This window comes from Thermobia domestica, chromosome 16 (genome assembly GCF_964235325.1).
Source record: "Thermobia domestica chromosome 16, izTheDome1.hap1.1, whole genome shotgun sequence".
In the NCBI taxonomy this organism is placed as follows: domain Eukaryota; kingdom Metazoa; phylum Arthropoda; class Insecta; order Zygentoma; family Lepismatidae; genus Thermobia; species Thermobia domestica.
The window spans coordinates 83,341,425-83,355,977 of record NC_137469.1 but is presented as its reverse complement, the minus strand read 5'-3'; the positions used below and the strand labels follow the sequence as shown (position 1 = coordinate 83,355,977).

General features: G+C 36.3%; 1 protein-coding gene across 4 annotated transcripts in view; it reads left to right on the top strand.

The window, feature by feature from the left end:
* The window catches only part of LOC145673202 (E3 ubiquitin-protein ligase TRAIP-like), a 78,763-nt gene extending 65,998 nt beyond the window's left edge, over positions 1-12,765 (top strand). For all 4 annotated transcript variants that reach the window (XM_081742677.1, XM_081742676.1, XM_081742675.1 and 1 more), the window contains exon 7: positions 7,646-12,765. In XM_081742677.1, the coding sequence (XP_081598803.1) occupies positions 7,646-8,002 (357 nt within the window). In that variant the 3' untranslated portion in view covers positions 8,003-12,765. The remainder of the gene's footprint in view (positions 1-7,645) is intronic.
* Positions 12,766-14,553: the final 1,788 nt, after the last annotated feature.

Genomic DNA, 14,553 nt, shown 5'->3' with positions numbered 1-14,553 from the left:
CCGTTCAAACACAAGGGTTAAGAGATTGCGAACACAATACTGGTACATCTCGTTGGTGTGGAGAGTTCAAAGTCAGAGGAGTACATAACACAATGCCTGAGTTACGAAAATTTAGTTTCACCTTTGAACATCTTTGGATCATACTTGTGGAGGCAAGGACATATCAAGTGGGTAGAGACCACTTCTTCACAACGTTTAATCTTTATTTAAATGCTGTAACAGTTGTTCTTGTGCATGGGGATATTAACTAGAGGACATGACACAAATGCCAATACGTCGTGGGATCGGACAAAGACCAATCAATAGAGGATATTAAAATCACTGATTTCCAGGGTAGAAGGGATTCTAAATACAGGAGAAAGTAAATGTGCGATTTTGTGAAAACTTAACGGTAATCCGCGTGATTTACTATCCATTTATCTAAGACCAAGCAGATACAGGAGAGTGGTTAGCGTTTTCATTTGCAGCTGCAAGATTCCTGCAGCCGGTCTTCTAGGTTGTAATTTTACTTTCTTTCACTTCTATCAAGAGAATTATACTTTTAAATATAGAGCTTGGAAGACTTTTTGTACCAATTTTTGCAAACATTGGACCAATTGAATCTCGGTGAGACAAGAAGTTGGCTGAAGTTTGCTATGAAGTGAAGTGCACTTCTGTAATTGTCTTTGAGGCCAACTTCTGGGTGCGGGTGCGTGGTTGATTTGAACGAGTGTATGGAAGATTGACAGTATGTTAGGTAGATATTTAATATATATACATATGTAAGGGAAGGAGTTTTTTTCCTGTAAAAAGTCGGATATTTTAAAATTGAAATTTTAGTCTTTTTGCGTTTTTATGACACATCAAGTGCCTGAAAGTTATACATCTTGCCATATGGGTTTTACTGGTTGGCTAAATTCAAACTGGCAGGCAAGGGAAAAAGTATCATAAACCAAGAAATAGATACAAAACCCTTTTTGTAAATTTTGCTTACATATCGTTCTCTGTTGAAAAGCACTATTGTGAGCTTCAGATATTCTATTTAGAGAACCTGTAAGTTCAGTTTTCAAAATTAAACCTAGTAACGGCATTTTTGGATTATGTTGTTACTTTAACTGTAGTAAAACATTATTATATATATATATATATATATATATATATATATATATATATATATATATATATATATTTGTTACATTCTGTCAATATGTTGGAAATAGGAAACGGATTTTTGACTGTCTATTTCTCAAATGATATATATATATATATATATATACGAGACGCATGTCACAAAAAAGGACTAATGTTTTTAAAAACAAGAAAATGATAGGAGAAAAAAAAAATATTGTGATTGATATACAAGTACATACCTTGGCTATTTCTCGACGTAGTTACCATGTACCTACAGACATTTCTGGTAGTGTGGCACAAGCTTCTGTTTACCCTCTGTAGAAATCTGTCCAATGCAGAATGCAGCCGTCTGAGAATGCAGCCAATCCAGAACTGATGTCTTGAGTACTTTACTGTTGTTGAAACGCTTCGATGTAAGCCGTTTTTTCATGTAAAGAAAAAGAAATCCTTGGGGACAAGGTCGGGAGTTGTAAGGGGAATGATTGAATAGTCCCCATCGATATTTTTGAATCGTCTCAACAGCACGAGATGTTGTCATGGATCAGAAGCATTCCTCTCTGCCGATTTTGGATGCCACGTTGTAGATTATTCAGTGTTTGATAATACACATCTGCTGTAATTGTTTGTCCTAGTTCCAAAAATTACATAAGAATCACACTCTTTTGGTCCCAAAACTGGGTTGCAATGATTTTATGAACTGATGGTATTTGTTTTGAGTTTTTGGAATTTTGATTTGAGTTTGATATCTGAATTCTAAAGATAATTTTATTTTTGTAAGAGCAATAGAAGATCTAACAGAACTCATTAACGGAGCTTAGTGCAGGAGAATTAAGTAAAGGAATAATACCGTCAAAAACGTATGGTTAAATATAAAGTATTAAGATACAATTCCAGGTGAAGCTCACTATTCCGAGATATGAAAAACAAACTAGCATCTTTTGACGTACACTCATGTCCAAAATGATTGTCGCATATCTATAACTGTCTTCTTGTAAAAATATAGGTTGATAATGATTTTGCAGGGTACTTTTAATACTGGTACTATGTGTATAATCAGGAAATGTATATTTGTGGTAAATTTCATAGGAAAAGAATTATAAATACGAAAATTAGAATGAGTAAAACAAAATGTTGCTAAATGAACAAGAAAGTTTTATTTTAGTTTTATTGTTCTTATTTACTGCTCTTTCGACCTGAAATTTGCCACATACATGTCTTTGCCGATTATACACATACTAACGTTATAACAAATACCGGACGAATTCGTTATCAAATTATATTCCTACAACAATACATTTATAGACATGCGACAATAATTTTGGACATGAGAGTACATTGCAAAAGAGGTAGTATGCATTCCACCGTCGCATATGAAAGATGACGTATGGGTTCAGAACGAAGATACAAGTTCGATTCGGTCTGTCCTAGTAATTTTGTTTCTGCGTTAAAAGAAGTGTGTTAGCAACTGTCGTATTAGCCCGATGGCAATGCATCTTGTTATGGTTATTTTGATTAACATCTAAAATTTCCTATTAATGTATTTTCACTACGCTTCCACGGGATATTTAAATCTAAAATATGGGGCACGGTGGCTCAGTGGTAGAGTGCTTACCTTTGGTGCGTTGGGAGCCTTGTTCGATCCCGGCCACGTAAGTTTGTGGTGGACAACATCGTGTCCGTGGGTTTCCTCGGGGTACTCCATTTCCTCCCACATTCTCATTCCATCCATTCTTCCATCATCATTCACTTTCCTTAGTCATCATCTCCCTTAGCCTAAAGAGCATAATCATGGGACGTTAAACTGAAATATTTAATTTCATTTTCGAACTTGAAATGTACCATCAGAGTACTGAATACGGAGCGATAACCACCGGAAGAAGTTTAAGAAGAACTTATATTGGTAAATTTTCCACTATATAATATTTTCAAATTGTATTATTTTATGTTAAGTATTTTTATTTTTCCATTAAAACCATTTAAATAACTTGTAGTTCTATTATATTCCAGATAGTACTATAATCACACCAGTATTGTAGTATCTATTTCAAGGAGCCGTTATTTTCTTTTAATATATATATATATTTGGCAGTCGTAGACAGACTGATGAACTTGCGTTTAATATTAGTACGGTAATTTTCCTGTAATTTATTTACTTACGACTGCAGTGACATGCTTCAGTCATTATTCATATCCTTAATTAATTTGCATAGTAATATGATGCTTTTTGTGATTTGATTATTACTTCTATTTATTAAGAATAAAGCTGTAGATTTCAACTTGAGATACGAAAGAATTGAGAGAGGTCCTTCGTAGCCAAGCGGTTCGCATACGCGCCTTGGGCATGGGAGACCCGGGTTTGATTCCTGGTGGGAGCTCATGTGGTTCAGATTCCACGTTAATCAGTAGGCCCGTCTCATATAGCCTCGCTGCTGAAAGGGACATTAAACTCAAAATCAACTCAACTCAAAGGATTGTGTCCTCGACACTTTTCAGTTTCACAAATAACAATACAACAAATGGCGTGAACCTTAAGTTGGAAGCTTCCTTAAAACGTATCAGGTAGTCTAAAAAGTATTGAGCCTTTTGTGCACGAGATAGCGTTAGTGTCCCACAGCGTATATGAGTCGCAACGCATCAGGTCTAACGTCATTTTACATCTATCAGTTGAAGCTGGTAGATGTGCAAACAGTGTCGGAATTCGTATAATCATACGTAAGGTCTTGTTCTTGAGGATGAACGAACTTTCTGCAAAACTGTGCTACATTTTACAAATTTATTTCGATAAAACCGCAAATGCTGTGCAGACCACTGAAGAAATTTCTGGTGTTTATGGCTAATATATACTATAAAAAGCAATAGCCAAAAATAGTTAAGTTGCTTTAGTTCTGGAAATTTCGGAGTCCAGAATGCTTGTGACCGTTTCCCTATTTCGTATATACTTTTGTCCCGAGGGAAAAATTTATTTTAATACTTTTTTTTTTTTTTTTTTTTTTTAATGCTTAGAAGCAAAGAAAAATCTGTGTTGGTGAACATTGATAAGAAACCAAATTCCTTTTGTTTGTCATAGCCACAGTACAAAGCATCTTTTCATTGCAATTCTAGTTTTATCACATCACGTGTAGCAAAGACGGACAGGTACCAGTCAACAACATTGCTAATCGAAATTTATTTGAACTAAAACATACTTATATTAAGTTATTTACGAGGACCACTATTTATATTTTGAGCCTAACAATGAAAAATAGTAATTTATCATTGAAAGTTGATATATTGTTTTTCGAAATATTCTCCTTTATGAACAATACACTTTTGCATTCGTTCGAACCATTTTTTCCAATCTTCTTGAAACACCTCCATAATATGGTTTTTGAACGCATTAACGGCTTCTTGCGTCAACGAAAATCGTTGTCCACGCAATTTATTCTTGACATTCGGGGACAAGAAGTCATTAAGTGCGAAATCAGGACTGTACGGCGGATGACCCATCAATTCAATTTTTTGAGTGTTCAAATAGTCGGTTGTTAGATGAGATGTATAGAGCTCGTAGTGTCTTGATGAACAATGATCCGACGGCGCTTGTTTGTTTTCCGTATTTGACCGAAGACGTCCAGCGAACAAAATGTAGTGTACTATTCAGAGTTGACTGTTCTATGTTCCTCTAAAGGCACAGTTGCCACATGACTAGTTTTCCCGAAAATACAGCGACCATTTGTTTCGATGTGCTTCGAGCGCGAACAACTTTTGTTGGATTTGGTTCATCTTGAAACACCCATACAGTCGACTGCTATTTACGTTCCGGCTCATATGCATATATCCATGATTCGTCATTTGTTATAATCCTATATACGTCTTTTGAATCACCACCATTGTTTTATTGAGCATTTGCGTGCACCAACCGACGCGAGCTTCTTTTTGAGTTTTTGTCAAATTATGTGGGATCCAACGAGAATAAACCTTTCTCACAGCTAAATGATCATGTAATATTTCATATATGCTGGTGGGATTAATGCCTAGGGCTGCCTCAACCTCACAGTATGTCACATGACGATCTTGCAGTATTAGGTTTTGCAAAGCATCAATGTTTTCTTGAATAACAACTGATTTTGAACGAGCATCGCGAATTTCGTCAGTGAGCGAATGGCAGCCACGAGTAAAATCGTTATACCAGCATTTCACAGTGGCAAAGGATGGGGCTTCATCGCCAAATGTGGAAGTAACTTGATCGACGCACTCTTGTCTTGATAATCCACGTCAAAAATCGTAATAAATCATCGCACGAAAATTTTCACGAGTTAATTCCATTTTTCTGTTGTCACGCAATCTTCAAGTCAACGTAAACATCACAAATAAAGCTATTAACAAAACATTTGAAGTACATTATGGTCAACAATGTCGAAAGTTTCAATGCAAACAAAAATAGCGCCTAACTACAATCAGCGTTATCAAGGCTCAAAATATAAAGAGTGGCCCTCGTATAAACATGCAGAGATTTTATGGATATTTTTGTGTAGTGACTTAATATTTTAACATACTTGAGAAACTATGACCAACAATCATCTCACGAAACGCAGTTCTCCGATTTAAAAAAAAAAAAAAAAAAAAAAAAAAGCTAGGACTGAATATTTTACTTCGAGCATGGTTGACATACGTTTTGCATACGCAATTTCATTTGCTAACTCTTGAGTATTTAAACAAATAAGTGCGCGCCGAAAACCATCTTAGGATTGAATTATAGTATAATGGTAATTCAACCGATATATTGTGAATTTGAAAGGAATATTGTGCATTGTTGGAGAATTATTATCTAAAACACTAACTATCGATAATCTTTGCATCGTCACAAGAAGATAATTACATAGGAGCTGCAGTAGTGTGGAAAAGTGTAAAAAGTGAGGTCGTGGATTATTATAAGTGAATCACAATAAGATCTCCATTTTATAGAAAGTCGTTAAATATATTTTTTATTTACTAAAACCCACACTGACACCCAAGAAAGTTATACTGTGCATTCGATGGGATTGGAAGGGCATAGTGGTATCACGAGCTGCTGTCACCAGGCAGAACGATAGACTCGGACCTATACTGTCGACAGTTAGCGCAAGTGCACCAAGCAAGTAAAAAGAAACGGTCGGAACTGATTAACATAACGTATACCATACTGACAACGCCAGATCGCAAACGTCTTTAACGATCCATCAGCAATTGAGAGAACTTAGATGCATTAAAACCTCCCAACTATATGTAACCCGGTCCTGGTTCCGTCAAACTATCATTTGTTTCGTTCTCTGCAGAGCTCCCTAAATAGTGTTCAAGGATTCTTAAGTTCCCAAAGAGCCCTGTGAAAACCACGTGTCAATTTTTTCACCGAAACTATAGAAGATCTATAACGACAGAATTATGATGTTGCCAGATAAGTGGCAGTAGGTCATCAAGTAAAATGGTGCATATGTGGTTTCATAATGTTATTTTCAAATCAAAACAAATGTATTCTCAATTTTGACTCCCAAAATCTCAGTACTTTTTTAGACAACCTATTGTTCCTAGAGAAGGTACAATATTGTAGCAATTATTTGTATACTATATTAATTTTTAAAGAAAATCTTCCTTAAAAGATTTTTCATGCAGTTATCGTGAATTTACCACATGCAAGAAGTAAGAATGAAAATATCTAAACAAAATTGATTTTGGCAGAAAAATATAAATTCAGTTTATAAAGAACACGTTTCAAATGATTTTTGACATCGAAAGTTAAAAGTTCTTGTGGTTAATTTATTTTTCTTAAAAATAATAGAATGAATCCTTGTTTACGAATGCATATACATCCTGTACTGACAATTCCACGCACCTAATAGTGCTTTTACAAACTTTCTGTAAACATTACTTATCAGAATTGTGTTCCAAAATGATTTTTTTAGCCCTTACATTTTCTTTTAATTTAGTATTGTTTATTTGTCATAAGAACGAATATTATTATTTACATCATAGAACACTTAAAAATGTAAAAGATACATACAGTACATGCTTTCTGTAGCTAAAACGGGTTTACCGTATGTACATTAATTTTAATGGTAAAAATAATTTCAGTTTACGAACAGAGTTACGGGACGGATTAACTCGTTAAGGGTTAAGTACTTAAATCGTGGGTCTGCTGTAAACTAATTCATTTTCTTAATTGAAAATACTTGTGTAGTTCTTGCATTAACCGGCTGAACAGAGGAACTAATGAGAAAACTTTTGTCAGAATTGTTAACATGAGATTTAAACCCAGGACCTCCTGATTACGAGGCCAGAAAGTCATTCATCTCTGTTTCTTATTTAACACTATTGTCTAAAAATTTTGAGCACGCCAACCCAGAAGAATAATGCAAGATTTGTTCCAGTTATTAATTGCCCAGTTTTATTTGTCATTATATGATCAGGTCTGTTTATCACAATTCGGAACATACAGCTGCACGGGGATGAAACTGTCTTAAACAAATATTCTAAATTAACAAAACTGCAAATTAAAATTTCTGTTTATTTTATTATTTTCCAGAGTACACCTACTTCGTCCAAAGTTACAAATGGTGCTGAAGCAAGTCCATACTTGTCAGTGAAATCCAGTAGTATCGGATTAACACCCTTGCGACCAAGTACTAAAACCAATTCGGAACTCTCTCAACAGGGAAGATTCAGCATTTTCACTAAAAAGCGAAGCATAAATCCTCCAGGTGTGAGTTCATTGTCTCAAATTGCATATGATGGTTTGGGAGGCCATTCTAGAGTTGACGACTTTCCTGTGCCAAAACCAGGACAAAGATCATTCCGCAAAAATCGGTCTGCGGTACTTCTTACTAAAAGTTTATCTAAACCTTCAGATATTAAAATAAATCAGTTCTTTGATAGATCTTGATGAAAGTGAGGAGATTGATAATTGGACAGCAAACTGAAGTTGCAAACCTTCAAACGGTGATTATTAAGCCTTTTTATGTACAATCAGGCAGCTGCTTCGGCTTTACTATTTCAGAATGTGGTTACTTGTTTTGTATAACCAGTGAATTACAGTGAAAAAGTGTGTCATGTGTATATATGGGTGTGTGTGTAACTTATGTAATGATGTAAATACAACTTTTAACTGTACGAATTCAGTTTCTTCACAATTGAGTGATTTGGAAACATTACTGTTTTCTGTGTACGTACGTATATTGTGAAATTTCGCCAGATTCGTTATTTTGGGAATGCCGTGCATTTAATCACAATTTTTGCTTAATACAATTATTATTCTTATTATACGGATCTATATAGTATTTTAGTAGATAAATTTCTTTGTTAACATATTATGAAACACAAGTGTATTTGTATAGAATCACAATGTATGTACTTAAATCCATATTTACCAGTTTGAATTTTCTACCATTACAATCACATACAATACGAGGGCTGTCTAAAAAGTATCCGACCTTTGGCCAGAAAAATAGTTGCGAATACCTGACAGATTTGGGGCCCTAATCCCCTTCAAAGTAGGCCCCTTGTGCTTCCACACACTTAGCCCACCGATCCTTCCACTGCTAGAAACACCGCTGGAAGTCTTCTTTTGGAATGTTGTTCAGCTCCGTCGTCGTGTTCCGCATTATGTCTTCTCTACTCTCAAAACGGGATCCCTTCAGAGGCGTCTTCAATTTTGGAAACAACCAGAAGTCACAAGGAGCCAGGTCTGGAGAGTAGGGAGGTTGACGAACGGTTGTAATTCCATGTTTGGCTAAGAACGTTTGGATCAATTGGGATGAATGTGCTGGGGCGTTGTCATGATGGACGTGCCAGTTCTTCGCTGTCCACATGTCTGGTCTTTTGCGCCGGACTGCGTCACGGAGTCGCCTGAGAACATCTTGGTAGTACTCCTTTGTCACTGTTTGTCCTTCCGGTGCGTAAATGTGATGCACAATTCCACGGGCATCGAAGAAAACAGTCAGCAACACCTTGATTTTGCTTCGCACCTGCCGCGCTTTCTTCGGCCTTGGAGAATCGGGATGCTTCCATTGAGACGATTGTTGTTTTGTTTCTGGGTCGTACCCGTACACCCATGACTCATCTCCAGTTATCACGGAATTCAGATACCCAGGATCAGTGTTGGTGGTGTCCAGAAGGTCCTGTGCAACGTCAAAACGGGTGTCTTTTTGTTCCTGAGACAGCAACTTGGGTACAAATTTAGCAGCCACTCGTTTCATGTTCAAATCGTCACGCAAAATTGCATGTGCAGAATCTTTACTTACTCCAACATCTTCTGCAATTTCCCGCACTGTCAAACGGCGATCTGCCATCACCAAATTTCGCACCCGCTCAACAACAGCTGCATTCCGAGCAATTTGGGGCCTGCCGCTACGCTGCTCACTCTCGACTGATGTGCGGCCATCTTTGAATCGGTTGAACCATTGTTTAATTTGTGTTACACCCATCGCATCTTCTCCAAACACCTGCTGAATCTTACGAATTGTTTGGCTTTGAGAATCACCCAGCCTTTGACAGAATTTGATGCAGTATCTTTGCTCAATTCGTTCAGTCATCTTGCGAGAAACACTAAATCCGACGAACACTACCAACAGCACCTCACTTCGCGACCACCAGCTCACGACTGGCACACGCGAACGCGGTGAAAAAATTCAAGCATGCGCATTAAGGTTCCTCCTTCCACCGTGCATGGTGGCGTCGCCTGAGAATCACTACTTTGCGTGGAAAAAATTAAGGTCGGATACTTTTTAGACAGGCCTCGTATAAATACAATGTAAGACTCAAAGGTTTTGAGACAATTAACTCGTTATTGTTATAGTACGGAAGGTAAATGTCGTTGGCTTCCCGCGAAAAGTTGTAGTGACATATATATGGGGAGTAGCCAGCTTGGTTACTCGTGGCTTGGGGACGGTTGAGGGTGATTAGATACCCTCTTACCACGCCTCCAGTGACGATCAGGTCCAAGCGCGGGAAGCCAACGACACTATACCTTCTGTACTATTATGTTGGAGCACAAGCGTAGGGAGTCCATGCCATTCTTCGTTGAAGGGTTTTCATAGACTGGCAAAGATACGTGGGCGGTCGCGGTGGCTCAGTGGTAGAGTGTTCACCTCTGGTGCATGGGGTCCTCGGTTCGATTCCAGCTCACCAAGTGAACAAACGTGTGCGTGGGTTTTCTCGGGGTTCTCCCGTTTCCTCCCACTTTCTTCATTCATTTCTCATCATCACCGTCTCCTTTAGCCTAATTGGCATAACCGTGGGACGTAAAACTTAAATGATTTCATTTTTTTACAATAGTAAAGAAATCCTGATAAATATCTTGATGAAAGTGATTTATTCAACATTATAGAAATATTAATGGAATATTTATTTATGAAATATAATCAAAATAGTCTGTCGCTTTTGAGAAAAGCATTCGAAAGAAAACATTTCCAAGATTATACTACCCCTGGTAGATTTTTTTTTTTTTCAGGTTAATTGGGTTATGTCATATTGTCAGATTAGAAATGGAATATTTATTTGTGAAATATGAACAAAATTGTATAAGTCGTTTTTGAAAAAAAAAAAAAAAAAAAAAAAAAAAACTCCAAAAGCAAATTCCTCCTCCTCGATTTTTCCCAGAGAAACTACTTATACCACAGTGTGGGATTGTTATTGAGAACTGATTAATGGAATATAAATAAAAACGTTAGAGCCGTTTCTGATAAAATCGTAAATCTTGATTTTTACTCTTTAGCAAACTATCCATATTTTTAGGGGTAGCAAGAAAATTCTACACCCTATTTTCCTGGAAAATTACATAAAACCCGTAAGGCTTGTTTTAGACGGAAGCATTTATCGTAGCAGATGTGCTGCCAAAAATCTCATATAACATTCTATAGCATCAAAAGTATATGATGCTTTTATACGGTAGCATTTTGATCAGCGTCTTGTCATGGCGTAGCAAACAAATCATTGAAGAAGAGCGCAATTATGGCTCCGAAACTAAAACCAGAGATTTCAGTCGCTATTTCTTCTAAAGCCCTTTGTCGCATATGCTTATTATGATAAAAGGATTTTTAACTTTGTACATATAAGGATACTTCTTATATTTTTCAATCAGCATAATAATAGCATCCCTACTCCAATTCAATTTTCCACACAAAACAAAGAGTATGGATGTTTGGCACAAAATCCACGGCGCTGCAATCGGACCAGAAATGCTGGGGAAAATACTACGAAATAGAGCAGGTTCTATCGACAAGAAATGCCATAGGACATGCCATGGCATGGGAAATGCTATAGCATTTGCTACTTTACACGGTAGGATATCGATGATACGATTTTTGCTACGATAAATATTTTCGTCTAAAACTAGCCTAAGTTTAAAATTGGTCTCGATACGTTGAATGGTATGGACTCTAGGCGAGTATTCATAAGAACGAACAGACAGGTAGACGTCGAAAAATCAATTTTTCGGTATCTATGGACATTGAAACGTGTAAATCCACTGAAATCATGAATTCGATTTTTTATTCCCACCATCACCATATTTCCTTATCTCGTTTCATCGCTCGAAAAGTACAGTGTTAAAGTAAGATAGTGAATTCTTCAAAAGATGTATTTGTTTTCCGTTGGTGACTGAAGTTAACAGGAGCCGCTCCGGAAATCGTCTCACCTTGTAAAATATTTCGGAACATTACAGGCTAGTTATTGTGTTACACTTAAGAAAAATGTGCCAGAAACTTCCGTTACTATAGTTTTGTATATTGTGTGAAATTTTTTTTCGGTAAAATGTAAATAAATAAAGTGAATTCCTGAAAGTAAAGAAATCAACAAAGGCATTGGGTAACTATGGTAAGACCTAGATTTTCCTTGTTTAAAATACTTCATGAGTCACGTGTATTGTTCTATTAGAAATATTTCTGTGTATCAACAGCATTATTTTGTTATGTATTAGACCAGAAACATTAGTACTCTAACTATTTATTGCATCAATTCAGTAAAAAGAAACAATTTCATATGTGCATATGCATATAAACAAGTGTGTTAAGAGAAAAATGTATGTTATAATGAAGCATTGAAGAATATTTTACCTGGTTCGCAAGCACTGTACAGTATATAGGTTTCTTGACCATTGACTTATACAATTATGCGTTTAGTAATATATACAGTGTATCAAAGATCGACAAAACTCCTTTTGTGTGTGTTTGGACACTGAGCAAGTAGCACAGCAACACCCTCTGGCAAGATTTTTTTATATGCAATTCAGTTCGAATATAATAGTTCTACTCAGTTCGAATAGTTTAGAATTGGCATTGTTGTCAAAGTAACTTATTTCGTGTACTGAATCTAGAAATACTTAATAAATTGTTAACGTTCTCTATGGGCAATTTAATGAATTGTATATATTATACACACAAAAATGTGTAATAATCATGCAGATTCTTCGAACATCGTTCATTTGTCTAATACATGTTTATTTATTTCCCTAGATATATCGCAGTGTGATTATCCTATTGTAAATTTGAAAGCGCATGTGCATACCACTGTTTTTAAAGAACTTAAAGTAAAAATTAAAAAATACATTGCGACGTTTCTTTTCTATTACCACTATTTTCATGTCCTTCATACACAATCGTGTCATAAGCTCTGTCCCTAATTTCAGTGAATTCGTGAGAGCAATTAGACTACTGCCAAAAAACGATTCTATTTACATTACATTGAGTGGCGCTGTAGTGCCCAAAACTCCTCAGTTCGAGTCATTCAGTGTGCAGTTAACATGAAGTGGAGGTCCTCAAGGTGAATCATACCGCTATGATCACGTTGCGCAAGTGCACCAAATCACCAGTGGAGATTTTCAATCTGCTAAAGCCATTGAACATTTCTCGAAAGTTTGTTTAACGGTGCATTAAGCGATTCAATCAGATATATTTTGTCGACAATAGTGCTAGAAGCGGCCGCCCGCACACCTCGAAGACTTCAGCAACTGTGAAAGCCGTGGCCAAGACATTTCTTTGAAATCATTTGCGGAAACAGAAAATTATGGCACGGGAGATGAAAATACCTACAAGAACCATGTCCCGCATCCATAAAGAGGACCTAAAGCGTAGGGCTTATAGAAGAACCACTGGACAGAAATTGACACCAGTTTCGAAGATGATACGAACTACAAGATTGAAGGCGTTACTCCAATGGTATGCGAACAGAGGACACAAGCAAATCCTCTTAACGGATGAAAGGTACAAATGGGTCACATCCATTTTCAATTATGGTTTGGTGGGGCATTGCTTACGAATGTGTCTGCCAGCTAAATTTTCTCGAACGGGGGTTCAAATACAAGGTAAAAAATTACCAGACCGACGTTTTTCGAAAAGGTAGTGAAGCCTTTGAATGACACTGTTTTTTGGGAGAACACTGGGTATTTCAGCAAGACTCGATGCCGGCCCACAAGGCTAAAACGACTCAGCACTGGTTAGCAAACAGTGTCCCTGGCTTCATCGTCCTCTGGAAGTCCGGACTTCATCCGCTGGACTATCGCTTGTGAAACAGCTTAGAGAAGAGGGCCTGTAGTAAAGCTCATCACAATATTGAGTCGCTCAAGGCCGATTTATCGAAAGCAGCATCTTCCATTCCCTAAGATGTTGCCCATTTACAATTGACATGTGGCCTGAACGTTTAAAGAAGTGTGTGAAAGACCTTTTGTGTAATATATATATATATTTGTTTTCGTTCGTTACTGGTCAAAAGGTGACAAGAAAGCATTTTCTTAAACGTTTTGTTTTTATTTAGCCCATTGGAACAAGGGACAGAACTTATGGCACAACTGTGTACATAACAAACCAGAATCAATGAGAAATATAATGAAAACATTTTACCTACACTTAAGTAACAAATAAGTAAAAATTAAAACAAAATCCATTAGTGGAGCATTTCAAATAAACGACAATGTAGGATTTACGAACCACATATTAAACTAAACACACTCAATGAAATCAAGGAGCAATGGAAGTTTTTTTAAATGTAATTTATAGTAAAATAGTAATATTAAAATTTAGATAGCTGGGCACGCACCATAAATTTTAAAGAATAAAGTTTAAATAATAAATTACTACTTCTTGTGTACTTCCATAAAATTATCCAAGTAAAAGTAGTTCGGAAATTTATTTCTCAGTGCAAGTTGAATGTTAGAAATCAACAAATCAAGAGTTGGTCAATACAAAAATATAAAACATTTAATTCTGAAAAAATAGAAAACAAAATATTAATGAAAAACGTAAGTGAACCCTGATTTTTTTTCAAACTCATGAAAACTAATTTTCCGCCGTTTCCAGTTTGTTCCTTTGGCATATTACATAATAAATCTGTTAACCCAGTTGCTATTGAAGAATTGCCGAAATTATTAAAGAAAATAACACTAACTATTGAACACATTTCAAGTATTTCATATACTCATCACAGGCTCGGATTTCTATGACG